Below are 27,627 nucleotides of genomic sequence, written 5' to 3'. Positions count from 1 at the left end.
CCTGTCTACGTGTACACATTCCATCCAAGTATCTTGGCACTTGAAGGTCCCTCCTTAATTCAAATGAGCGGCACATACAACGGATGTAACTTTATTTGCACCGTTTCCCTGGAAATCACAAGTTCACCAACACATGCATCATGATTTGTCTGTCATACGCAAATTGACAGCATATTGTCGATGTTACAGTGGGAAAAATAAGATCTGCTGAAACTGTGTTATGTGTCACATCGTACTTGTCACCCGTTATCACGTCGTTCTATTTTTTTTTTTTTTTTTTGCTGACCACAGTAACATATTTGGATGCAACATACAGAGAAACAACAATGTGTACATGCGAAAAACTGGAATGGGCAGTTTGAATACAAAACCAGGTTGCTCAAGCCCCCAAAAAAGGAAACTATTGTGAAAATGCAAAATGAGCATCTTTGTTTCTTGGTATCCTCATAATCACTGAATGTGAACCTGAGAATCTGTGTAGCACAATAAATGCGCATCGACTTTCAACACCTAAATACATATACATAAAGGAGCATAACTTTAAAGCTGCACAATACGTTTGTACGTGTGTGTGTACAGAAAAGGAACTTCAGCAAAAATGTCAATAAAATGCACCAGCCAATACCTTAAATGGGCAATACGTGGTTATAGATGCCAAAAGCCCATGCTTCTGATGGGTCCGAGAAGCTCTTGGATATGTTGTAAATGCATAAGGGAAACACACTACATTTAGGTGAAAAAAAAAAAGCGACCCAAAGATCCCTTTCGAACCTGTACCGAAAGAAGAAGTAATTATATCTCTGAGAAGTTTAATCACAGCCAAGAGAATCACTACTGCCGAGATGTTCTTTTATTTGCAGAAGTTGCAGCGAAGTACAGGCAGGTATAAATAGTAGCTTGTGCCCTGCCGTGGCTTTTAAATGTGCCAATATACCGTAAATGTGTGTGTGTATATTTATATATAGGTGCATGTATATATATGTATACACACACACACACATACAGGGCGTACCAATGTGAAAGGGACCACATAGTCAGTACTCAAGCTGTGATTATATCCGAAATAATGTGACCTCGCACACGTTACACTTGCTGAGCATTTCTCGATTTCAGTGCTAAATTAAGGGTGACTTTACAATCCTGAGCACAAATCAATCAGGTGGTCCCTTCATATGCTCTCCTCCCCTTCCTGGTACATTTACAAATTGACCTATTTGGGTACTTGAGGCCGAGTCGGGGAGCAAATATGAACAGCAACAGACAACACTCTTTACTTTTTCTTTTTTTGCCGGCTCACACAGTTTAATGACATTTTCTTTGGCTTGAAAATGCTTAGGAAACAGCTGTCAGTGATAGAAGGACAAAGGGTATATTTGCAATAGACATTATACATTATGTACAGAGTGCCTGGAAGGCAGAGAGGTTCACGAGGGAGGCATCTTAAACAGAACTATGCCCCCACCTCCTCATACGGTGAGCAGAAGAACGATAACCATAACAAAGCGCAAATAAGGTCTTAGCTTACTGCACAACCATATTCAACTCTTTGGCAATTACCTTTGCGCGCTGTTCTTGAACATCATGTCCTGACAAGTTGCTGAGATAAAGTTATATGCAGGTGCTATAGCTGCTGTCGCCACTTTTTTCCGACGTGATTGGTGTAGCGTGAAAGACGGAAGTGTTCCCCACCCTGACTCGCGGTGGCAGTTGAAGTGCATCTGCTGGAAGTTACACCAGCCATACTCCTTAATTTGCCTTCCCTTAAGAAAACAAAAACAGCTTGTGACAAAATTGTCAGTTCTTATGATGTGTGACTTCCACATTATACTCGTCAAAATAATAAAATTTGGTTATATATATTGTCCCTGCATGGCATTTTAAGTGCAGATTTAAAAAAAGAAAAAGTTTTTTTTTTGCACTGTGCAGCTCGCACCTTGGAATTGTCAACATAAATAAAATTGGGCTCAGTGGTGTTATGTGTGGACAGTCTCTTATGCACAACTTAAGACCACCATGCATATTTGCTCTTAAGTAAGCTATATTGCAAAGCGTGATTTAAAAAAAACAAAATGGGCTGTAATTGCACATCATTTGCATCCCCCATATAAACTTCAAGGGTAACTCTCCTTCTTTCTCATGCAAGGAGAAGCTTCATCTTTATCACACTATCCCTTCGTCATATTTTGTGCACCAGAAAGAAAAAGCCCTGTGATGGAAGTACAGACGTTACTGAAGGATGCACTGAGAGAAAAAAAAAATGTCCTGCGCATGAGGGTGAAATTTTTTTTCGTGACAGTGTTTCCCGTCACCTGTCTCAAGCATCTCTCCAGCATGTTTAAGAGCAATATGGAAACTCTGGCTTTGATATCCACAGAGCTACGTTACCAACCTTCTGGAAAAAGTTTGGCAGTTACATGGCCCACAGGCTCAGTGGTTTTAACACCAGCGGGCGTTGTCATCTGTCTTTGCAAGTGTGCCGTTTGCCCCAAGTTGGCTCTGCTGGCTTTTTGTCCGTATGAGTTGCAGCTACTTTGCGCTTATTCAAACGGGTGATTGCACAGAAGATCACAATGACGCGAACATTCTAGTTGTGGGGCTGCCATGGATGCAATCACCACAGACTGTTGGCACGATGCAAAGTTTGCCAAACTCTATCCAGAAGGTTGTGCAACTCTGAAGATGTACTCTCAATCAACTGCTTGTGTGTATATGAGAGATGGCGCAACATGTGTATCTTGGAAAAAATAAAAATGATTTGATGTGATCGCAACAGGCATTCATTGACCTCGCAAAATTCCCGCTGCCCATACTGTCAGTACACCTAACAAACACGTTGCATGAAAATAAATGCTGACGGGAAGTGTTCCCTGTCGCAACTTTCCTTCGTAGCGTTGCTGGTTGAGCTAATGGGGGCACAAAAGTGATCAATGCAGATTACGGCCCCCGCATAGTCAAAGCTTAACCTTTGTAATTCTCTCCACCTTTTGCTCTTTCACTCTCTTTTTTCAGTCAATTCGTCAAGTGTATGCACGTCTTGCGCCAGGAGAGACCAATCGCTCGATCGCTCGTTCGAGTACAGCGCCGGAGCACAAGAACGGGGTGCGCTCCTGCTGCATTCTAGATCGTGATGTTTGCTGGTGGCACAACGCAGTAATGCATGTCAGCTCCGTGGCTGCAACTGATGCCGGCGTTGATGTCGATGATGGCCACCACGGTGCCGCAGATTGCGACTGCTGCCCCACAGACTGCCAGCATGAGTGCCGGAAACTTGGCCCAAGAGAGCAGAGGTCCATTTTCCAGCTTGAGGTATGTGGCTGCTGGCAGGATGTAAGCCAGTGGTATGGCGGCCACAACGCCCTAGTAGAAAGAGATGGAGTCGAGTACAGAGCGTTAGGCTTTTTTTTTTCTTTCTGTGCCACTTAGATTGGGTGCAGCTTTAAATGGTTTAATTTGCTGGCAGGTAATTTATAACATCATACAGCTTCACTATGACAGTGTTGCTAAGTTGAGTGTAACAGCAGTACAGATGGGCTTTCTGCTTATTAATATGCCAAACTGAGTGCCCAGTTTGTGAATCCTGCGTGAAAAACAGGAGCTATATAAGCCTTGTATCAAGGTACTCGTATGCAAGAGTTGTAATCTTGTGTAACTACTACGCTGCCTGCACAGTGTCGCAAGGTTGTGGGTTGGGCTTAATGTGAGGACAGGTAGGTTGTTGCACTGTGTGCAACCACCAGCCCGTGTTCCTGTAGAGGCCATTTTGACCTTGCATTCGGACGAAACCAAGCAGCACATGCGAGCTTTACTTGTGGCGCAAAATGTCAGTGAATGTGATAGCAACAAACATGCAACTCTAATCCAGTTATCCTAAAGTTGCAAGTGACTCCTTTCTCTTGATGCCTTGTAGGTACGATTAATGAAACCTCAATGCTTTTTAATGTCTGTGCCTACACCAAGCTTCAGTGAGTTGATATTCTCATGTGCAAGTGTTCGATGCATCTCTTGTCATTACTAATTATGATACATTCATTAGCACACCTGCCACAAACTGATGCGGTGCCAATTATGACACACACTCATGAATGGGGTGACAGGTCCCTGTCATTGACAGTGAGTCAAGTTCAGCAACCGTGCCACACAAGTGACCCATTATTTTCAATTGCATTAGACACCACGATGACAACAGCTGCAGTGGATGCAGCAAATTTGTTTGCCAATTGTAATATAATAAAGTTATTTAGTGGGCAATAGTTGAAAAAAAGCCACTAAAAAGGTTAACAGAGATATTTTATGTCGAATTGTATCATACTTCAGAAATGTGTTCATTGTGTGCAGCCGTAACTGCTAATTGAGAGCAAGAGTATGCATATGATGGCCGAACGAGTTGTCAGAATGTAATACGCATGAAATGGCATTAAGGTTTACTGCCATTAAATGTGGCTGTGTGGCATCATGCAAATAACATTCATCTCATGTGGCACAGGCATAAACATGACATGGGCATTCATGAGCTTTTCACAGGGTTAGTGTGCGCTACGAGGTTAGAAGCAGTTAGTACAGTTCAACCTAGTACAACGAATTAAGGTATACATTTGGCTGGCCGTGCTGTATTGACAGTGTTGATTACAGCACAGGGAATATTTGTTCTCTGGCAGCAAAAGTGTCAAATATTTATCCAGCAAGAGCAACTCTAAACAGCATGTTATAAATGCACATGCATGTTTTGGCCAATGGCTTGGTATGGCTGGCTTGCAGCCAACAAGCCGATCGTACAGCTACACATTAACAACGGCACAAAACGCTTGTTCGTAAAGTAAAGTTGTCCACGATTCACGCATTGGCACAGGGTTATCGAAATCAACAGGAGACCCTTGATGACTCGTCAGAGGCATCATACTTGCATTTCCTTTGCATAGACTTACGAAGACCTGCGAAGGTACGTGTATGTTAGATGTGTTTTAATGAGGTTTAACTATAATACTGCTCAAAACTTTTGAACAAGTCAAAAGTTCACAGAAAGATGGATGCTTGAAGTGATGACCAGTTGCAGAACAAAGAATGTCGCAGCGATATTCTTTGTTCTACAACTTGTCATTACTCAAGACTTTCTCATTGACTGGAATTTATGTAAAGCAAGCGCATGGCTTTAACATCTCCATCACAAAAGTTTGCATTTGCTGTACGCGATTGCGAGACCACATGTGCCAGATTCTTCATTGTAAATGTTCCAAAACCGTCATCAGCTAGGAAATGTGGATTAGACAAACTACAGATATAAAAAAAAAGAAAGTGTCTGGCCTGCATGTTCTACTGCAATCTTTACTTTCATATAATTTTGTACAATTAAATGTAGCATGGCTGTTGCAACACACAGTAACTGCAAGTCGTGCTTCACTTTTAAAAATGTGACAGGGTGGAGTTATTCCTAGAAAATACTGATAACTTCACAGTATGAAAGTGTGCTTCGAAAGGTCATAATTAGTCACAACTGTCATCTTCCATAATTATTTCTGTTCACCTCCACAGCCAGCAGGCGTCCATGCATCTTCTTACAGCTGTACTACTTTTCTATTTCAGTTGAATTCATAAATTTGAGTACCTACTACCTGATATGCCGTAAACCACAAAGGGTTGTACATACAGAATTGGGAAAAGATGGATGAATACTATAATGGCAGTTCTTGTTGTCTTGGTGTTACTACTGGTTTGCGTGTATGACGTATGCATCAAACGAGCATTTCACTCTTACAGTGAGCACAAGGGTAAACATTTTTTGTATGAATATTAATGTACTGTGCATAAGCTGCAGATGCAATTCTGTGTTTTCGTGAGTGATCCCTTGCATTGGCTTGTACAATGTTTTGAGCAGGTGGGTTCAGGTTATTTGTTGTACAGTCTGTGTATGTGCCTTGATGATTATCTCTGTGTAAATACCATCTATCACTACTGTGAGCATATGAAATGCAGTCTGACAGTACGGCCAATGCAGCTTAGCTGTGTATTATATAACACACTCAGACACGCTCGTTTAAGATGAGAAACACCAGAACACTTGTCCTGAACAGCATTTGTTCTGGATCCTGTCAACTAATGCTTTATTATTTACATGTAGCACGAATGTGATCCAAGGACAGATGCAACACTTTAGAGCATTTGTCCCTCCTTTTTGCTTGTGCCACTAGGAATTAAATGCTTATACTTGCGCTATGTGTGAAATACATGCTTGCTATTAGCCTTTGAACCATTTCATCATTTGGGTTTAGTTTTCCCCAATTACGTGCACATAAGTTGCATTCCTTGAGAACAACCTCAAGACAGATGACATCTGCTCAGGTAGAATGTTATATATACATTTATGGGCTGCCACACGCACTGATCAATTATGCTTGTATGGGCAAAACCCATTACAGAGCATACTGGGCGAGGAGACATCGACATGAAAATTAGGCTATTGTATATTAAGAGCGCCCTTGTGATGCTGTCATTGAAACCGTGTGCAATAAAGTTCAAAACACCCATGTCTGCAACAAGTCTATCACTGTCTGACCTCAAAAATATTTGTGAGGATGAATTCACAACTTCTTGAAGCTTTTGTCTGGGGGCCTTGGGACTACACATGCAGCCTGCCGAGTTCATCAAGACAGCTAATTATCAGTCAAACTTTTCACTGGTTTGTAACAGGTAAGCACCAGAAGACAACTCTATCTTGTCTGAGCTCACCAGTGTAAAAAAAAAATCCCATGTTTTTTTTTTTTTTTTCTCATTACAGGAGTATAGACAATTGTCCTAACACTAGGATCACAAAATGAGGAGCACTGGGCACTGAGAAAAGCATTCAGAGCTATCAAGGAGAGCCCCTACTGTACAATGTGCACATGCGAAATGTGCCAGCATTATACATGGTCACAAGTAATAGCCTTGTGACCAGGAGTGCATGATACAGTAGTTGTGTAGTAGGCAAACTTGCTTGGTAAAGTTTTCTTAAAAAGCTTTTTTCGTTCTGTTTGCTCCTTACTGTAAGTGCAGTCAAACTTCCTCGTCGTGAAATTTCGTAGGAAGCAAGAACACGTTCACTGTTCATTATATATGCATGGCGCTTGCTACAAAAGCAGATGCAGAAATTTGCTCAAATAGACCTGCAGTCAGGTATGACAGACGAGCCTTCAAAGGTAGAAAAGTGACAATATTAAAATGCGTTGTTGACAAATCTGAGCACCTTGGATCGGCATGTAATCAATTCACCACTGTATTGTGTCGTTACTGGCCTGCACAGCCATTCAAAGAAAGCTAAAGACTGTGCAATGGGCAATGGAAAGGAGTAGGCACTAGAAGGACGGCAATATCGAATAGTGATAAAATGCTGGTAGATTATATTTTAGTTGGACTGAGAGGCAAAAGGTGGAGTTGAGCAGCTCATGTGTTGCACAGAACAAATTACAGTAGTGTATCAGAGTAGCAATGGTTTTCGAGGGTGAAAAACACAGTCAAGGGCAGCGGAAAGTTAGACACAGTGGTGAGATTACATAAGTTGGGTTCACTTGACACAGTATTGGGATAATTGGAAAAATTTCAGAGCAGCTTCTGCCTGACAGTAAGCTTGAAATAGCTTAATGATGATAACAATCTAGTCTTTGTCACTGAAACTGTGAACTAGCTTGAAAAGAGCATTGAAACACGAATAGAATTCACAGCGTGAGCAAACGATCAGGGCGCACAAAACTTAAACTACAGGACCAGTGATCGGTCCTCGTCTTTTGCTCGTGCTCTTACTGTGAGTTACTAACTTGGCCAAACCTCCATTTTATCGACGCGAGAACTTTGTCACACAAGGGTCGTTGGCCCTAACAGAAGCGTATCTCGCAAATCACTCACATTGAGTTCGAGGACGATTCCAAGGCAGTCAGTCAGCGTTGAAAATGCAAAAGTGGTCAGTACGATGAACAATGTCATGATGATGTGCCGCACCAAGTTTGATGGAAACCTAGTCACAAAGAATGCGTTGTCTAGAACCTGCAAAAGAGAGAAAGAAATAAAAACTAATATCAACACAAGAATAGCAATGTGTATAGTTCATATGTTCAACTACATGTTCCCCCATGCTTTTTGTAGCTGCAATAGCCTGTCACAACAGTGAAAAGCCTGCAAGAGAACTTGCTCTTGGTCTAGTTGTTGTTTACTAAAGTACCTAATTGACAGATAATTGCCGCTCAAAGAGGTAAAATGCAGAGCAATTTTTTAATACAGTAGAACCCCGCTGTTACGTTTTTCACGGGACCGTAAAAAAAAAACGTAAGAGCCGGGAAACGCAAGAGCCAGGAAACAGGAAAAATTGAGAAATGGGAGTAGTGTTGAACTGCACACAATATTATTTTAATTCTTACGTGCGACAAAAAGTAGTTTCGCCCGACAGCCGAAGTATCGATTGCGGTGAGCTATACAAAGTAAGAATTGTAGTTTTATCGTCTGTATAAACTTGTAAACGTTCGGTTATTAACTAATTAACAAACATAGTGTCAGCGCCCACAGGCAAACATGAACACATCACACTCGATGAGCGCGGACACGCGCAGTTAAGCGCCGCTGCAGAAGCGAGCGAAGTGACCTTCGTGCTGTTGTCTATCGCTTCAACTGAGCGCCGAGAACACGCAGCACGCACAAAGCCACGAGCCGCCGACGCACCTACACTGCGTAGAATCTACCCCCACGCAGATCGCTTTCAAGATAGGGCCCGCGGGACCGCGCGCGCGCCGCCGCGCAGTATGATGCCAGAGCACAACGCTGCCCACTACCCCCCCCCCCCCCCCCTCGCTCCCTCGCTGGTGCCTCGAGCGCAACGGAAGGAGGCGCGCTTCCTATCTGCTTTTCTTTCGCGCGCGAGACGCGGTCGTCGGCTCCCCTCGCAAGCTTTCGCTCGCACATTCAGCATACGGCTGCGCGGCTTCCCTCGCACGCTTTCACTCGCACATACAGCATACGGCTGCGCGGCTTCCCTCGCACGCTTTCACTCGCACATACAGCATACGGCTGCGCGGCTTCCCTCGCACGCTTTCACTCGCACATACAGCATACGGCTGCGCGGCTTCCCTCGCACGCTTTCACTCGCACATACAGCATACGGCGCGCGGCGACGTATGCTGTATGTGCGAGGCGACGTATGCTGTATGTGCGAGTGAAAGCGTGCGAGGGGAGCCGACGACTGCGTCTCGCGCGCGAAAGAAAGCATACGGCGCGCGGCGACGGCGTTATCGCCCTTGGACTTTATACGGAACGTCTATAAGCCAAAACCAATTTTAGGGCCGCAACGCGTCATAGACATCATCTTAAGATAGCAAAAGCGGATATCAAAGGCCATACTTTTGCTGGCGGAAACCGAAAATACGAAATAAATGTCGCCCCCAGCACTTTGGGCGGCCAATGCCATCGTCAAGCAACCAAGCCAAGCGACATGAAAAGTCAAAATGGCCGCTCGGGCCGGCGCGGTGTGGCAGTTCGCAACGTATGATGCGGGAACGGTCCCACAGTTGCGACGTAACAGCGGGGTTACCAATGCATTGGGTTCTATGGGAGCTGTGCCGGGACCGGCCGAAAACGACGTAACAGCCGGGAAAACGGAGCACCCGGGAACGTAACAGCGGGGTTCTACTGTACTCTGTTTCATCCGTTTAGTGTCAATTATTATTTTTTTAAAGTAAAGGCCACCACCGTTGATGCTTGAGCGTGCAAGCAACTGCACTCTGGTGTTGCGGTCACCAGCTCTCATCTGCCTTGAGTCTATACCTTAATCTTGCTACCAATTAATACTGATAACCTCAGTTTCAATGCACCAGCTAAAGAGTGCACACTTTTCCAATAGGCTGTACCATCAGTGTATAAACATTGAAGTAGGAATGGTAAAAAGGCAGCTCTCTCGCAAACAAAACATAAACATGGAGGGTTGTATGTCTCGAAATCTTGTCACTGGTCTGGGGCCCCATCAGTATGCATCAGCTTGAAGTACACTAATACCATGCACATTAGTGAACACCTTTGCAAAAATGTGTGTTCTAGTTTGTTCCGACTTGTTTGACATTTGCATTCATAATGATTATACACCACTGTCTTAATAAATACCTTTTTATTGAACTGATGCCATGAGACGGACTACTTAAGACGCAGTTGTTGCACTAGTGCTTGAACAAATTTGTCCTGATATGATGTTTAGCAGTGACACACACATAAGCACACATACCAGGTGTTTCTAACATTAAAGAAAAAAAGAAGCTCAGGTCTAGGACCGTGTCATTTTTGCAGATAGGCTTTGTGGCTAGTCAGTCATTAGCAGCAAAAAAAAATTACAAGAGTAATTTAGTTAATTTACTAAAATGCACTAATTAACTCAATTAGTAACTTCAGGGCACATGTTGTGAGTGTGAAATTGAAGCCGAGCTGCAGCGAACATGTGTCGTGAATCCGCCTGCTAATGTCCACCATTGTCGCATATCGGCAACAATGGCAGGGGCCTCGATATGACTGTTTCTTAAAAAAATGTTCCGCATAAAAAGAACGACCTCATATATGGCCATAGCATAAGTTTGGGGATGCCACATTAAATAGTTTCTATTTTTTATTAACACTGTCTGTAAGCATTGGTGGTTGAATATAAAGAGGAATTAACCTCTTTTTTAAAGCTCTCCTGTCATAAAAGTGGTAAATTTCACATCCACCGGTAGCCTACAGGAAAAGCACTGCAATGCAGCTGCACAGGCACCGTACATGTGTAGCTGTGCGCTGTCCTACTACTCCTTTTTAGTTTCTTTAGCCATTCATGTCTAATGGAATAACGCAGCATCCAACTTTTACGGTGTCGGCAATGTTTGGCAGCAACAAAACTATACGACTTTTAAATATTTATGAATGCCACTCAAGGAGGGAAGCCTTAAAAACATTAAAGTGTTGCCACATGCTTTTACCAAAAAAATTCAAGAATCAAAGCATGCACACAGATTTCTCCGTCTAACATGGTTAGGTTAGGCAAATGCGTATGCATTTGTTACCAGCTTGAGCAGTTCAGTAATACAGTATTGTCACGTAGCAGTGATGGTGAAGAAAACAGTCGCAAAACTATGAATGACGGACCGTACTTTTTATTGGGGCGAACCTGTGCCCACAAAAGCAAGTTGCACTTGAAGCAGAACGATAGCGGCGAGCACAGTCGGCGATCGTCAAAATCTGATCAGCGGCGAAACGTGTCGGCTTTTATACATGAATCATCGAAGATCCTAGAGTAATCCATGGTGCCCGCATATCTTCCAGAAAGTACTAGACAACTCGCGTCGCTCATACAATCAGATTACATAAGTGTCGGTAACAACAGACAACGGATAGAAGCATTGATAAAGTTCGAGAAACTTCCAATACATGCAGGCGCGTCCTGCGCTAAGCGATAACATTTAACATTTGTTAGCCGGTGAGAAGCAGTCACCGGTGAAAGATAAACAAGTACACATGCCAGTATCGTACACACTGATGACATTTTACATGGGCAGTATTGTCCACAATGTGCGCTTGCCTTACTCAAGTTTACCAGATATTACTACACAAAGTATGCATTTCTCTCACTATTTTTGCTCTGCCTTTCTAAATGTACTAGATATATGCGTCCACAATTTCCGGAACACAAATAGCAAAACCATCCTCACCTCCCGCGTGACAAAACACTCGATCGGGTATGTCAGCATTATAGTGAGTGTGAAGAGCAGCCTAGCCACATTCGCAAGGTCGTCGTCTTTGCAATAGTTTTCGAACAGGTCGCCTGCAAAAAAAAAAAAAATGGATTGCATGCCACTTAATTTCAGGTAAGCAAGTAGTTCATCACACCAGTACATGTTGCAGCACATAGATCGTTAAGCATGCCCTTCGTGTCAAGTACTAAGCACAAATTAAAAGAGGCATGTCAAGGAGGAGCCCAGACTGTGAAAGAAATGGTAGGAGTGTGTGGGTTTTAGTACAGAGCGGTGTTTTATTGCCTTGGGTAGGCTTAACTCGTTTGCTAACACCTTAAGAAGGGCTCTTGACGACCTCAGCTTGTGACGAGCAATTGCGACTTTTTCGCTTATGACGAGTCCACCTTGTCATAGATATTGCACCATTTTCAGAATAGCTTGAGACGAAAAGAGGCTGTCAAAGGGTGTTTTTCCTTTCACAACATAGGTGGCAGTAGTTCTGTCGTTTGCACTTCCAACATTTTTTAGACTAGATGACATCTAGTGATCCTGACATGGACACGCCGTTGTTTCATCTGCCATCTGAAATGGGACATTAACAGGTTGAACATTTGCAAGGAAACCGGTATCTTGTGTAGGTGGTGTGAGAAAGCACAGTTCGGGGTTGGTGCTCCGAGTGCTATTGCACTGCTGGTAGTCAGCAGAAGTTAGCACAGTATCAGTGCAGGGACACTATAATAGTCTTTTCCACAAAGTTCAAAGAAATCTGGATGCTACCGTGCCTTCACCTCTATCTGACGTCGTCCACGTCAGCCGCCTCAAACCGTTCCTTTCTGGAACCAGTGAGTCGCACCAGTAAGGCGCTTCTTCTGACGGGGGTAATGTCACAGTGCGTAAGGTGGAAAGAAGAGGACATGGTTGGTGCCCTGGGAGACGACAAAGAAGATTCTGGGTTTTTCGCCTCTCTGCGTAGCCATTAAAACCCGTCTGTAAAACCAGTACGTTTCTTCCTTCCCGTAACATTATGGTAGGCATATTTTAATGCCTACCATATAGTAAATAAACAACTATTCTTTGCAATACATGGGTTCCAGGGATCTTTTTTAGCTTTAGACTTGTTTTTGAAGCATTTCAGGAGATAAAAAAAATAAATAAATGAGTCGTCTTGGTACCATTGTTGGGGGAAAAAATCCTGAAAGGTAAATGCAATTTTTTTGAAAAGTTACTGTAGAACAAAAGTTGTTTGAAAAGTTATCCGGAAAGCTATTTCGGCAAACTATCGTGGACGGCACTTCAGAACCAACTATTTGTCACGAGAAAAGCCCTTTGAATGAGTGTTGTGTAGGAGCCATTTCATAGTTCAGAGCATTGCTAAGCATCAACGGGTGCTGCTAGCCAATGACAGCTTGCTCACCCTGGCTGTAAACATGGAAGGAGACATAACCGCCAATGCCGAAGAGCACGATGATGAAGCAGGAGAGGGCCAAGCTGATGTGGGTCACCTTGTTCCATCGCCGCTGGGTCGGGTCTTTCAGGGCAGCAAACAGCAGGAACGAGTTGTGGTGGCACATGTAGGCTGCGAGAATTGTACATAGTTCTGTTGCTTAATTAACCTCACAAAGCCCATCGTGTCTTTTTTGTTTTCTTTTTGTTAAGCTGATTTTGATACCTCAATACTCATATACTCATAAAACGTAACAGAAATCCCGTAGTAGGGTTTTTGATACGGTTGAGGATAGTGCAGAAAACAATACTAATTGCTTACTAAACTAATTATTTTAGTCAAGTAACACTTAATTGCACTTTTTGCATGAACACACTCTCCATGGCCAGATATGAAGGTGAATAAGCTTTAATTTTCTTTGATGTCGAAGGCTGTTTGGACTTCATGAGGTTAGTGTGGTAGCTGCCGTCGTTTCCAGTGAGATTACTATGCCAGATTGGCAAGGTTAGTGGCATTAAGTGTGTTGAGTTCCTAAATATACATTAATAGATCCAGAGCCGATATCATGCATGTGCATGCCCTTTTAATGTCATTTGTGACTATGATGCATCCAGCAAATGCAGAAAGTTATCTATTGCCCTACATGCCCGTGCCACATGGGCAAGTTTAATGGCATTAAGAGGAAGCTTTAGCTCGGGGCCAACTCCGATTTCCCTATTCAAGTACTTGTAAAATTCTTGTACAATGCAGAAGTACTTATGCTAGACAACCACGGGACTGATTTGAATTAAATTTGTTGCATTTGAGAGAGAAAGTCAAGTTCTAGTGACTCTAGGAAGCAGAATGCCGATTTAGGACATTAAATTTTTTACAAAGATTCTCGAAAACTGGTAAGCTTAAAAAAATTGATGCGCGATGTTTACAAATCTGTCACCCTACACTAAAAACATATCGCAGTTCTGTAAACTGCATCTGTTAGAGCACCTAAAGCGGAAAATTTTGTATACGAATTTTAAAAGCTTACCTAATATTGCTGCAATGTTTATGAGGGTTTTAAAAAAGTCATGCTCACAAATATATATTTCAGAATGGTGTATACTGTATATATTTCGTCTGCTTTAGATGTATTGTTAGGTGCAATTTACAGAATTGTGATACGGCTTTTTATTGCTAAGTTAGAGTTGTAACGACGATACTTGAGTTTTTAAAAATTTAGCAGTTCTGAATTTTTTTTTAATTAATGACCTAAATAAAAAATATGGTTACATTCGCATGATCTGAACTTTTAAAAAAATGCAATAAACCTAATCAAATTTTGGTGCAGCAGATGCCTAGGAAAATGACCTCTCCGTTTCCATCTATTCAGGTAGGACCGCCTGAGCTAAAGCTTCCTCTCGTGTTCCTTGGCCATTGAGTTCTTTGGTGCAGTTATTTCCGGGGACCACGCAGCCCTCATTATCATAAATTGTGATGATGATACATATGGTGAATGCCGCAAATAAGTTCAGAATTTATATTTATAAATTTTGGTTTCGTGCACAATCGATGTTGTGGCCTAAGGCATATTTCAAGCAGAGGGGTTTTCTCTCGCTTCTTTGAACTAAGCACAGCGTATTTGTTACGTCCACTGCTGGACGAAGGTCTCTCCCGGCGATCTCCAGTTACCCCTGTCTTGGTCTAGCCGATTCCAACTTGCGCCTGCAGATTTTGTAATTACATCAACCCACCTAATTTTCTGCCATCCTCGACTGTGCTTCCCTTCCCTCGGCACCCATTCTGTAACTCTTAATGTTCCACCTACGCATTACATGGCCTCTCTTAATGTCCATTAGAACATCGGCTGTCCCCGTTTGCTCTCTGATCCACACCACTCTCTTCCTTTCTCTTGACGTTACGTCTAACATTTTTTGTTCCATCGCTGTGTGCGCGGTCCTTAACTTGTTCTCGAGCTTCTTCATTGTCCTCCACCAAAACGCTTTTTACCTCCTGTCATATTCGAAGCTGTTGAATTAAAATGGCCTGCATAGCTGTGAACATCTCAAACAGCAGATGGTAACTACTTTAATATTTTCTGGTGCACTTCAACAGAAAGTCTTATGCATATCTGTTTAGCATCATTTGAACATGTCACTTAACACAAAGCTGGTCAAACAGCTGAGCGATTGGTCAGAAATTGCAAAGTTGATAATGACATTAATATTATTGCGATTATATGTACCTATGGAACACCTAATGTCACTTTCACTGATTATGTAGCATTGGTAGAGGCTAGTTTGTGAGTTCAGGTGTACCAGTGCAGCAGCCAATTACAACCTCTCTCAAGGTATGGTATTTTACTAGGAGAAACCTGAATTTTAAGTGTGGTTAAAGAACAAGTTGTGTTGGTATTGAAAAGCATAAAGCTGCAAGCATATTCGATGTTTTGTTCGATGTTTTTATTTATTTTTTTGCTTGTGTAAACCTTTTGATACCCCTCCTGCATGGGCCCTAGCTTGGGCCTGCAGTATTTTCTAAATAAAAAAATAAAAATAATATAAGCATAAATGTACACAAAATGAGATACTATGGGCTATCAAGAATGAGATAATAGTATCACGAGGTAACAGGTTGTGTAGTGTGTCGTTGTAAACAACAAGCTCCTTTTTTTGTCTAGCAGCGAATGTGTTAACAGTGAACGTGTGAAAATTTGGGAGAAAAAAAAAATTCACTGATGACTACGATACTCCCCAATGCAAAATTTGAGCGCACCTATATACGTGTTTTCATTTCGCGATATGTTGAGGCAAAGAACTGTAGCAGAGTCGGCATTCGTCGAAAATCTGATCTGCAGGTCAAGCGCGGCGGTTTTTATGCATGACTCGTCGAAGGTTCCATTGTAATCGCTGGTGCCGCTTGGCTTTCAGAAAGGCCTACACAATTCGCGTCGCACGTACAATCAGATTACAAAACAATCGCAAACCATGACAATCAAAACAAGCGCGAGCGAGAGCTGACGCGAGCGGACAATAGTACGAAACGAGCGGTCCAGCTGAGACCAGGTAGGCGTACGCAACGAGCGGTCGGGCGGGTCCGCATCAAACCAGTTTCCCGCGCACACGCCACTGAATGGGCCGCTCTGATTGGTCTCCGCCGTTCGTGGCTGGCACCTCGCTCTTTCATCTTTCGCTGTTGTGCTTGTTCGCTCGGTTATGCTACCGCCGATGTTCGCCTCAGGAACGGGCCATTAAGAGCTGTGCTCTAAAAACAATCCCTTATTTGTAGCATTCTCTAACTGGGATTTTCTCTTCTCACTAGGGGTATTTCAATAGCATAATTTCCGAGTTGAATCAAATAATAAAATATGAACATTAGAGAAAAACTAGCTCCGAATACCGAATTGAATATTTTCTGATTCCTAAACACAGTGCTTGTTTGTATTTAGTTTGTCCAGCAAAAAAAAAAAAAAAGAGAGAGGGGAGTAATTTTTTACATTGTTTGGCACATGTAATTCCATTTACAACTGCATATCTGGTCAACTGAGGAACTTGTAAATGAGAAGCAACTGCTTTCAGTTATCTGGTGCACCATGACAACTACATTAACGAAACAAAGAAGCAGTATGTCACCAGATGCACGCAGAGGGAGGGTAGTGGTAATTCTAGATGTGAAGTGCGATACTACAGCACCGTACATTGTATTAAAAAGATGCAAACATAGCGAGACTCACCCAAATAATAAATTGCTTTGCCTAAGTTAGGACAATAAGTTCCCATGTAAACTGCCTAAAAGCAAGGTGTTCTTATTGAATGACTGGAACTAAGTGAGTAGAAGTTATTTGAACTGTGCATTCCCTGGGGACCAGTGCCTATGTGCAATAACAATGGCTCCCTTGCAGCAAGATCACTGGAACACTTGCATCAATCTCTCTCCTCCGAGACTGCAATTAGTGTTGTTATCCCTTATGTTTGAACAGAAATGAATATTCAACAATTTCCAATTGTACATTCTCGAGCCGAATACAAATTAAATAGCAATGACTATTCATTCCCATTTGAAATTTCGGATACTCGCACACCCTTACTTTCCGCCCTTAGCAGTATTGTAAACAGTCATAAAATGTCACTTGACAACCGCTACTAAAAACACTCGTGAGCCCCGTTACACGCTGAAACTGGTGCTGAAAAAAGACCTCTTATTGCATTCTTCATTTGGTAATTACATACGTCTTAACTGAAGCACTTGGTGTAGCATCATATGCGAGTATTGGGTACATACAGGTTATAGGGCATATGTTATTTTCAATAGGAATTTATGTCACCACAAGATGAACTATGCTTACCGAATGCAATGACACCAATGGCCTTTGTGATGCCTCTGTCAGCAAACGCGTAAGAATGGGGAGAAGTGGGCCTGTAACGAATGACCAAATGCAATGTTTCGTCATCTAATCAAGACAACTATGTGGCTCAGTTCAGACTACTTACACGACATCTACGAAGTTTCCTATCCGCACAATCACGAAAGCCAGGATAACAAGAATAATTAGAAGTGATGTCAGTGACACCTGGTAGAGAAGAGAAAAGAAGTCAAGTGAATCAAGTCACGAACGGAATTTTAAGTGCAGAGAGCCGTGAACTCATAATGTGCAGCTTCGCATGCTGTTGCTTGCTCTAGCATTTTTTCTTGAAAGCTCTTCCTTTTTGTACACTGGCACTGCTGCCTGTGCTAAATCGTATGCAGCATCTTGTCTTAATGATTAACTTACTATAACTAGTCTTTGTATAGACATGAAAAATGGTGGTGGTCGTGCTTACTGCGGTCGAACCACAATATAACAACAAAGTTACATTTGACACGGAAATGTCTTCGTTATATTGATATTTATTATAAGTGTATATTTATCATATGCTAGTATTTGCAAGAAAAATGTTAAATTTCATTATGTCAGATAATTAGTTATATCCGTGCTCGTTATATTGAGGCTTTACTGCGCCACCTTACTGCAAAACAAATTAAACTGCTGCTTGTTTTTATCTTGCAGTAGACATTATTTAGACAACAAATCCAAAAGTATAATTGACTAATCAACAGCATTTGAATAAATAAGTTTTCAACTAATTCATGGTACATATCTTAATTTATGAATTTTAGCTGATCAGCTTGCAATGCATATCTACTTGGAACGAATTCCGGGGATGGCCCCAATTTTGAGATATGTGCTTTCAAACTTGTGACAGAAATGCGCTGTTGTTCCACTTACTTTAATAGCAAAACTCCATTTCATGCATTGAAACAGGTAAACAACTGGAGCGACAATGTATTTCTTTATACATTTTAGGAATGAATATCTCAAAAGCATTCAATCAGCCTGTAACCAGGACAGACTACACACAAAGCCACTAAACATTGACTAGCACTGCCATCTATAGTGTCAGAAACTGTAACTAGAAGCAAGCCGACGGATATGCTCGTCATTGGTTAAAACTGCGAGGTATTTTTTACGACTGTAATTATCAGCTTTTATATTGGTAAAATTTTTGGTGACGACTATACTTCTCATTGATAGATAAAAGCTTAAAATAAGCTTTAACTTTGGGCCAACAGTGATTTCTTTATTTAGACGTGTGAAATGCATAAATGGTCTCATTAGACAACTGCTGAACTGATTTGTATGAAAGTTGTTGCATTTAAGTGAAAAAAACCTAGTTCTACAATGAAATAAAATTCTGATTTGGGACCTTGAATTTTTTAACAAAAATGGCCATAAACGGTTCCACACACAAAAAAGAAAACATTAAGTTTACAAATCTATAACTCTGCACCAAAAATGGATACCACTGCAGTTCTGTCAACCATGTCTGTTAGAGCATCTCAAGTGGAAAAATGTGACATGAATTTACAGCTTGCGTGAAATTTGTGTAATGTTTACAAGGGTTTTGCTGAAGTTTATACTTCCAAATATATTTCAGAGTGGAGTAAATACATAAATTTTGTCTGCCTTAGATTTAGTATTAGGTGCTTACAGAATTGTGGTATCATTTTGCATTGCGGAACTATAGAGTTGTAAACTTGGTTCTTCGGTCTTTATGCTTAGAAGAATTTTACTGTGATTAGCATTGTTTGGGAACTTCACTCAGTTTGCAGTGTGCATGTTTGCTTGTATCTAACCTCTTTCACGCCAACTTCACACCAGGTATGTGCTGCTTTTCAATGACAAAAAGAGATCCTTTAAAGTTTCTCCAGTGCTGGGTAGAATCAAACCCATATTATAAATTACATATATTCAGACGCGCCACGCAAGAGGGGCCCGGCTGCATAGGGAACGTGGAACACCTACAGAGGGTGCGGGGGCACGCTGCGTCAGTGCCATCAACGGCCAGTCAGGCACTACATAGCGTGCTATGGTGCATCGTCCTGTCATCTTTTCTTGCTTATCTTCTTCTCTTCCATTACATTCAACCTGAGTTGTGCTAAAAACAAGACAATATCGCACCATACCAACTTGCCTAATCTGCCACCCTAGAGAGCTAGGTAGTGAGGACGGTAAAATGTTCGAGGCAGAGCTGAAAAATTGTGTGGGATTATATATCCTATAAAAACCTTCCACAACACGTGAAAAGAGGCAATGCGCACGTTGATATCTTGTGCGGTCTGCCTCTACGGCCGCCTGTGCGGCCGCCGAAGTCTCAGCGTTAATATACCAACTCTAGGGAAAAAACTCTCAGATAGTGCCTATACATCGAAATCAGCAACTGCAAGGGTGCTGCCATGTTGCTACCTGCGCAGGCGGGCATGCACAAATGACGAGATTTGATTCAGACGAGACGCGCAATCAGTGCGATCCCAAGCCTCCCTCAGTGAGGTTGCGCCGTCTAGTTCATGGGCCTGTCAACGTATCCTGTCACACACCGTAAATTTTACATCAAAATTTCATAAATAGCCATCAGTTTTTTTCTGAATAATATACAAAATGAGCTTTAGACATTGTCCATGTGTACTATCGACCAAAAAAGTTTATGGACCAAGGGATCTGACAAAAAGCTGAATATCTCCGCAGCCTCAAAACGCAGCCTGGTATTCCCATTTCCAGCCTCTACTGGTATATGTGAACAACATTGTGATGTGCGGTTTTACTGGCTACTTTTAAAGGCTGCTTGGATATTTAGCATTTTCTGAGATACCGTGGTCCGTAAACTTTTTTGGTTGATAGTACATGCTACGTGTAAATTCTTGATTTCTCATCATATTTTGGATATCTTTAAAATTACAAAAATGAAAGGTAGTGACATGGCGGCGCCTTTGCGGTTGCCACTTCATTCGACCAGCTTTACCTCTAGAATTGGTATACTAACTCTAGGCCAGATGATGATGATGATGATTTATTGGCATCCCTTTTGAAACGGAGCGGTGACAAATAGTCACCTAGCCTGCTTGAGTTAACGGGTAACAGCACCATCCAGGGTTACTTTTCTGCTGGGGAGCGCGGCAAATGGGTAGGTTGGAGCAAAACCTGCCAGTGCGTGTGATCTCGAAGGCCATGTAGCAGGCAAGTCATTTCCACAGCGCTCCGCCAGGCCTGCATCATTTGCCAATACGATATGCCGCTACATTGCTTCAGTGCTAATCGCATCAACATCAACAGATATGGCGGCACAAATTAACAATCTACATCCTGTAGTTAGTAGATTTTAACCCTTTTCTCTTAAAGCAGCCATGCAACACTCCTGAGAAAGCTCAATACCTTAGCAGCGCTGATAGCATCATCACGAGACAATTTTGTGCGAAGGACGCGATATCAATGAGTCGCACTGTGATCACTGGTTGAAAATGTCAAGTGTGATTTATGTTCGCACAATTTTGTAAGTGCTTCGGAAAAAGAAACTACGGCATTGCATATTGCAACCATTTTTGCAGAACAACGTGCGATGTGTTGCAAGCATGGGGACGACGCATCATCATGCCAAGCACATGGTGCACCAACAGTCATTTCACGCAAGCAAACTGATGTAACCACTGATCTCAACTAAACTATAGACCAGTGGTTGTAACCATAGAAGTGCCGTCATGAAATCCGAGATCAGACCACGCGCTGCCCGATCGCCAATGCCATGGGAGCGCCATCGACAGGTTGAGCAGGCTCAAGGCAACCATGGCTCGCTAACTTTCTGTAAGTAACAGCGATGCTCTGTGGCTACTGGACGCACCTTGCGACAATGTGGGAGAGCCGCGAAAATTCGAGCCGAGAGTCACTTTCATTTTGCTTGTATTTTGAAGCTTCTGCGACCGATAACTTGGGTTTACGTGCATTACAATAACCATAATTCCTCTTGTTGCTAGTTTCTTTGACATGCTAAGAAAAGGCTTAGAGCAAGAATGGTGGCTTTAAAAAGTGTTGCAGGGCTCCCTTAAATGCAACAAACCTAATCAAATTCGGCACAGTAGATACCAAACACAACGATTTCTCTGTTACCACGTATTTAAATTAAGATCTTGTCACAATCCTCAACCTATTGGCCACTATTGCTCTCTCCGGTCTGCTGGCAGATGCTATGCCTGTGCAAATGGAACTTGCCTTGTTGAGCTTCGATATGTTTCTGTGCAGGGAAAGAGGCAGTGTGACAAATAATGAGGCCATGATAACAACGAAGTGGCGGTTGCCAAGAATGCTGTCAGGTGCCACTGAAAAAAAAGGAAAGGTTTGAAGAGAACAACATGTAAGAAACCCACAAACTCGATGGCTAAGAGCCACACGTGCGCACACTCACCTCTGAAAACTCTCAAGAACACCTTTGTGACCGTGTCACCAATGATGACATTGTAGCTGATCATGGCTGTTGAGAGGAAGTTTAAGTTATGCTGAGTTAGCAAAGTCAGGTTTAATCTGTAATATCATGTTAGATATGTATATGTATTTTTTGTGCAAACAGATATTTAAAGAATTACTTGACAGATAGTGCTGTTTCAGCATTTCAAGAGGATTTCTCGCAGAGGCAGAAATTACTTGCATGAGAATGTCCACATACCTAAATAAAAAAATACACTAATTAGCTTTCTCATTATTTTATTCAGGATATGTGTTGCGATTGCAAAATTGAAGCCGAGCAGTAGTAAGGTCGTGTGTGCCCCAGAGAAGCCTTTAATACTAGCGCCCCGAGATATCCGTCCCCAAAATTGGATAAAAAATGCTTCAGCATTTCAGTTGGCGTCCCGAACTGCCAGGCTCTTGTGAAAGTGTTAACTGAAACACCAATCTATTTTGCAGGATGCTTTATGGACAGATATCTCAAGAAACTAAAAGATACCAAGAGAAGGGAAGCGCAGTCGAGGACAGCAGAAAAACTAGGTGGGGTGATGAAGTTAGCAAGTTTGCAGGTGCAAGTTGGAATGAGCTAGTGCAAGACAGGGGTAATTGGAGATCGCAGGCAGATGCCTTCGTCCTGCAGTGGACATAAATATAGGCTGATGATGATGATGATCTCAAAAGTGATGCTAGTCAGTATTTCTGCTATTGATAACCACATGTCTTTACTACCGCTGAGTTTTAATCTTGCAATTTAAATGTACGTCCTAAATTGAATATTTCGGAAATCATTTGGTGAATTTTTAAAATGAACTACCTGGACATCGCAATTTTTCATGCAAACAATATCTGCCTGTTTGAGTAAATCACCTGAAAAGGCCAAAATGTGCTATGCAATTCTAATAAATCTCTTCGGGCCAGTAACAACAAAATTTTTTTAAACACACGTTATAGCCCGATTCAAGTACATACCAATGAAAGGATAAATAAACTGCATGAAGGTCAGGACATAGAATCCTGGCAAGCCAAAGGCAGCTTGGACAAGGTCCTAAGCAGGAGAAAGAGAGGAAAAATCATTTTTATACAATACACAAGGATCAAAAGAACACTGAAAAAAAAAAAAAGTGCCATTGTTGAAGTGCGAACATTTCTTATCAGCATGTTAAGATGTTATCACAATAAAAATGGCACAAAGGTAGATAACACATTTCTTTATTTCGTGCTTATCAATGCAATCAACTCCTTATAAGTGAAGAAGCTCTTAATCGCCTTTTAAATCTCTCTATAAGGTACGATTGGTGCGTGTAAAGACAGATTCACACGACAGATTGAATCGGTGACTAGGTTCCCAGACTCGACATCAAGTGACATATTTGTATAGATAATAACCGTACGTTTGGTCCCATACGTTGGGCTCAACCATACGTTGGGCTCAAAGCCCAACGTATGGTGCAGCAAGAGATCTGAAAGGCTCAAAGTAGACCAACTGTTAAAGGGAACACGAGTGTAAGCACACATGAATGCAGTTGAATCTCGATACAAATGAACAACACTGTTATGACAAATTATCGGGTATAACAAAGTAAACATAAAATGTTTCTCGCCAATACCAGCATGTAATGAATATATGTTTATAACGAGTATTGGATGTAATGAACGATACTTGCTTATAGTGAATGGTGGATATAATAAAGGTGTTTGAGGGTCGCATGTGACATCGCCATAACAAGGTTTGACAATCTGGATCTGACCCAAATATAAGGAATTATAAAATATAACAAAGTAACTCTAAAATGTTTTTCATCGATACCAGCATATGACGAATATACATTTATAATGAATATTGGATATAATGAAGGTATCAGTCTTGGATGAGAGATTGTTATAACAAGGTTCGACACCCTGGATTTAAACAGATATTACAGAATGAATTTACATTGTTTTTCATCTATGTCCGCACGTAATGAATATACGCTTATAACCAATGTCAAATATAACGACGGTATTTTCGTATTAGAAGATACTTCATTATATCGAAGTTCGACTGTATTTTTCCTCTGGCAAATGTGGACGTGCCCTTTGCCACAGACAACTTGTGATTTGTGGCACAGGCACCTTCCTTCACCTTTGTGCTGTGCATTGACGCAGTTTCATAGTAATTGCAGCTGGAGTACCATCAAAGCAAGGAAGACATTGGCGTGAACCCTCTAACAGTGGACCACACTGTGCATCGGTCTCGCAAGACAGCTACAGCGGTCAGGTTATTGTTGACAGATCTCCCAGCAGTGTGCCAAAACGGTGCAGTCATTAACGTATGGTGCAGCGAGAGATCTGAAGGGCATAAAGTAGACCAACCTGATATGTTGAGGTGCCTGTACTGATGCCAGCTTTGATTAAAATGCACAGGGAGTAGTCCGTGATGGCCGCAAACATTATCAGCAGAATGATCCCCATTCCAAAGCCAGCTTGCTGTAATGCATATGCGATTCCTGCGATGTTACGATATAAAGTTGTTACACTCTGCACTGCAACCAAATTGGGTATTTTTCCACAACTTCTTGCTTACCCACAACTCCTGATCCAATGATGCTGTTGATATAGTTGAAGCTGGTTTGTAATAAACTGCTCGTTTCCTGAGAAGCAGAATTGTCCTCCTAAGTGACGGGATCGAAACGTTGCGAGAATTTCATTAGCGGGGCAGCAAACATTTTTAAGGTCACTTACAGTTTGGAGCGCAAAGTCGTTTTAGCTAATTGCATGCGCCTTAAGGGGAGGTGCTCCTCAGAAACATTTCTTTTTAAATAATGATGCTGGGCGAATGAAAATTCTACAACTTATAGAGCTTGATCTCTTCATTCGAAATCTACTTTTAGTTTTAGGATATCTCGATGCTTTCATGTCCTAAGTGCCATGCATAAGTGAGAAGCAGTGCATGTTTGTGCAGCTGCTGGACTTAGCAGTTAGCATGATAGAGCAGTGCAAAATTATTTTTCCTATCCCTAACACTTCACTGAGTGCTAATAAGCAAGATAATGTTATTCCCTTTACAGGCAACATTTTAAGAGAATTTCGTATCTGGTGCTTCATATTCAGTGGCTGGTGCCCGAGTACATTAAAAATTTTCATCCTTAAAAAAATTAAGTGATTGCATTAAATCCTATATAAGTGCATTCTACATATCCTAAAAATTACGCCCATCAAATGTGGTCTTGATTGGACCACAATAAGTACATAAAATGTTGTACACAAATGCCTTGTTTTGCCCAAAATATGAAGTTGAGAAAAATGCGATTGAAAGTTATAAAAGTTGTTTACTTCTGTTAATTATTAATATTACTTCCCGGAGAGATTGTGATGCGGTAAAGCTAACCTTGGAGAGAAAAAGCTTAGGCCTGCCACCTTGCACGAGCCCAATGGCGTGCGACACCGCGGTTTGACGGATCGCGCGCTTGAAAATGTGTCATATCTGTGCCTTTTCTTACCACCTCGAGTGCTTTAACCGAGTTTATTATACTTTTCCTGATCATTTCTGGCTCTGATGTCTTCATATGTGAAATAGGAGCGGTCAATGTTGCTGAAACAACTAAAAACACAAAATTAACCTATTTCTTTATTGAAAATCGCTGTTTTTTGACCCGCCTCTCCCCTTAATGGAAAGAAACTTGTTTTTACACACGTGCACAGACACACAGACATGCACACACAAGGTAGTACACAGAGTATGTTAGTTCAAGCACAGGGACATTAGTCATGCTTTAAGTAATGGGAGCAGTTCATACCAGCACGAGTTGCTTTGTGTCAGTACTGTCATCACTCTGGAAGCAAAACATTGAGAGTGTTTTAGATACGCTTCAGTAATTGCATGTCAGTCAAGAATGATTGAGAATGTGGTCACTTAGATTGGAGCAAGCTTTAAAAGCAAATCAGCAAGTTTTGTGAGAATTAAACCAAGTCTTTGGGTGTGAAAGTGTTAGAAAATATTGTTTCAACTTTAATTAACTGACAGCGTGTTTTCATGATGTGATTTTGGCTCCTCAAGCTGTAAAATGTTTCAGACAAAAAATGCGGGTTTGCTGTAACAAAATAATCATGCATTAATGAAATTGAATTCTTCATCCTCATAGACTACCAAAGATGAACTACCAGGAACTACCCATTCACATCTACTTTGCGCAGTAATATTTCTGTGGTGTGTTAGTTGCAAAAAAAAAATTCTTTTTCAGGACAGTTATTGGGCTCGTTAGTAGTACATAGAGGGTCAAAACAGCACTAGGGTGATGAGACAAGGAGGATCAATGGATACACACAGATACATACACATAGTACATGTGACATAACATAAAATAATAATGAAAAGTCGAATCAATGTCGTAAACACTTTATCACGCAATGAAATGGAGGCATATAGTTCATACAAATGGCGCTATTCTTGGCAATGTGATAGGCTTACAGATTTTTTCACGTGATTTGGTAAGAGTGCCAGAACAAAGTCTATTTAGGAATGTGCGAATATTCGATTCAGGAGTTCACTACTTCAAAGTGTCAATTCATATTTGCAAGATCAGTCGATATTGTTATTATTGAATCGAATATTATGCTATTTGATATGCGCTTCGGCTCTAGTTCCAGAATTCTGAATTGTCGAAGTATTCGAAACGAACAAATATAAATGTGAAAATATGCTTAATCTACTGTCTCGGTGAGCATGTCGCATTGCAATTATTTCAGTTCATAGCCAAGATAAGCCAAATAAGAAAAACTTGTTTACAGCCACGGAGAAAGGATACAGTTCGCTGCAGCACAAATAATAAGAAAAGAACTTTCCTCCACAGTTTACAGTCGCCAGCTGATTCTTTAGACCTGCTAGTAATTATTAGAACATCCTGGCGACACAGCTTCTTTACTGAACCAATATACAACAGCGACCAAAGGTGTCCCGCTCGAGTTTTGCGGAAATGATCCGCGCGTACGATGTTGTAAAAATGGCGGCCGTGTAGACCGCCATTCAGATTACGTCCCGTACTCGCACTTTCGTTGGCTAGGTGGCTTCTCAGCTTTCTCTCTGCGTCGACTCGGCGCCGCACCTTAACTTCCCACAAAACACAAACCTCTTAAAGACGTCTCGAAACAGCTGGACGTTTTCATCTACGCGAAGACGGCAAATTGATGTTTTGCATGCAAACATACCCAGCGGTATACTTGAAATATGCTGGCATATTATATCTGCTGTAATATGGTGTCACTGGAGTGTATTTTGGTAAACGCATTGAGAACGTCTATCTGAAGAACTTCTTTAGATGTTTTCGCCCAAAAATAATTTTGATTGCCCACATCCGGCACTCTTCTTTCATCTCGTAAGCGCAGCGACCAATGTAGGCATGGTGGCGGGTGGCAAACCATCGCGGAAGTTGCCCGCTCATCGAGTGGCTCAACGGTGATCGGGACTGCGATTACGCGCGCATGCTAGACGAAGAGCCATTGAAGCGGCGTTCGGGTCCGCGAGGTGGTGACTATCACGAAATTTCAAACGAACTATACCACAACACATGCTGAACATGAGCATGTAAGCGATTTTTCGGTGCTGCTGCCGTTGTAAAAACCGCTAAACTTGCATTTTTGCATGAAAATAGCTGAATAACAGCACTTTGCAAATAAACTGATTCTAGGGATAATGAAACTGCTTCCGCCTTTGCAAGTGAAGA

General features: G+C 41.8%; 2 protein-coding genes across 4 annotated transcripts in view; one reads left to right on the top strand and one right to left on the bottom strand.

Annotated features, from left to right (window-relative positions):
* Nucleotides 1–6,530, top strand: part of LOC119441777 (GATOR complex protein WDR24) — a 37,652-nt gene extending 31,122 nt beyond the window's left edge. The window contains exon 15 of the mRNA XM_037706386.2: nt 3,010–6,530. The gene's annotated coding sequence lies outside the window, so the exon portion shown is untranslated. The remainder of the gene's footprint in view (nt 1–3,009) is intronic.
* LOC119441778 (putative sodium-coupled neutral amino acid transporter 11) overlaps nt 739–27,627 on the bottom strand; it is a 68,387-nt gene continuing 41,498 nt past the window's right edge. For 2 of the 3 annotated variants that reach the window (XM_049661608.1, XM_037706390.2), the window contains 12 exons: nt 25,705–25,740; nt 24,492–24,579; nt 24,281–24,414; nt 22,898–22,973; nt 21,891–21,956; nt 21,698–21,804; nt 17,610–17,689; nt 17,465–17,535; nt 13,117–13,278; nt 11,679–11,791; nt 7,873–8,010; nt 739–3,357 (listed from right to left, as the gene is read on the bottom strand). In XM_049661608.1, the coding sequence (XP_049517565.1) occupies nt 3,118–3,357; nt 7,873–8,010; nt 11,679–11,791; nt 13,117–13,278; nt 17,465–17,535; nt 17,610–17,689; nt 21,698–21,804; nt 21,891–21,956; nt 22,898–22,973; nt 24,281–24,414; nt 24,492–24,579; nt 25,705–25,740 (1,311 nt within the window). In that variant the 3' untranslated portion in view covers nt 739–3,117. The remainder of the gene's footprint in view (nt 3,358–7,872; nt 8,011–11,678; nt 11,792–13,116; nt 13,279–17,464; nt 17,536–17,609; nt 17,690–21,697; nt 21,805–21,890; nt 21,957–22,897; nt 22,974–24,280; nt 24,415–24,491; nt 24,580–25,704; nt 25,741–27,627) is intronic. The other variant, XM_037706391.2, reaches the window with a different exon arrangement.

The sequence above is a fragment of the Dermacentor silvarum genome, chromosome 2 (assembly GCF_013339745.2).
Source record: "Dermacentor silvarum isolate Dsil-2018 chromosome 2, BIME_Dsil_1.4, whole genome shotgun sequence".
Classification (NCBI taxonomy): domain Eukaryota; kingdom Metazoa; phylum Arthropoda; class Arachnida; order Ixodida; family Ixodidae; genus Dermacentor; species Dermacentor silvarum.
This window is presented reverse-complemented; position numbering and strand designations above follow the sequence as displayed.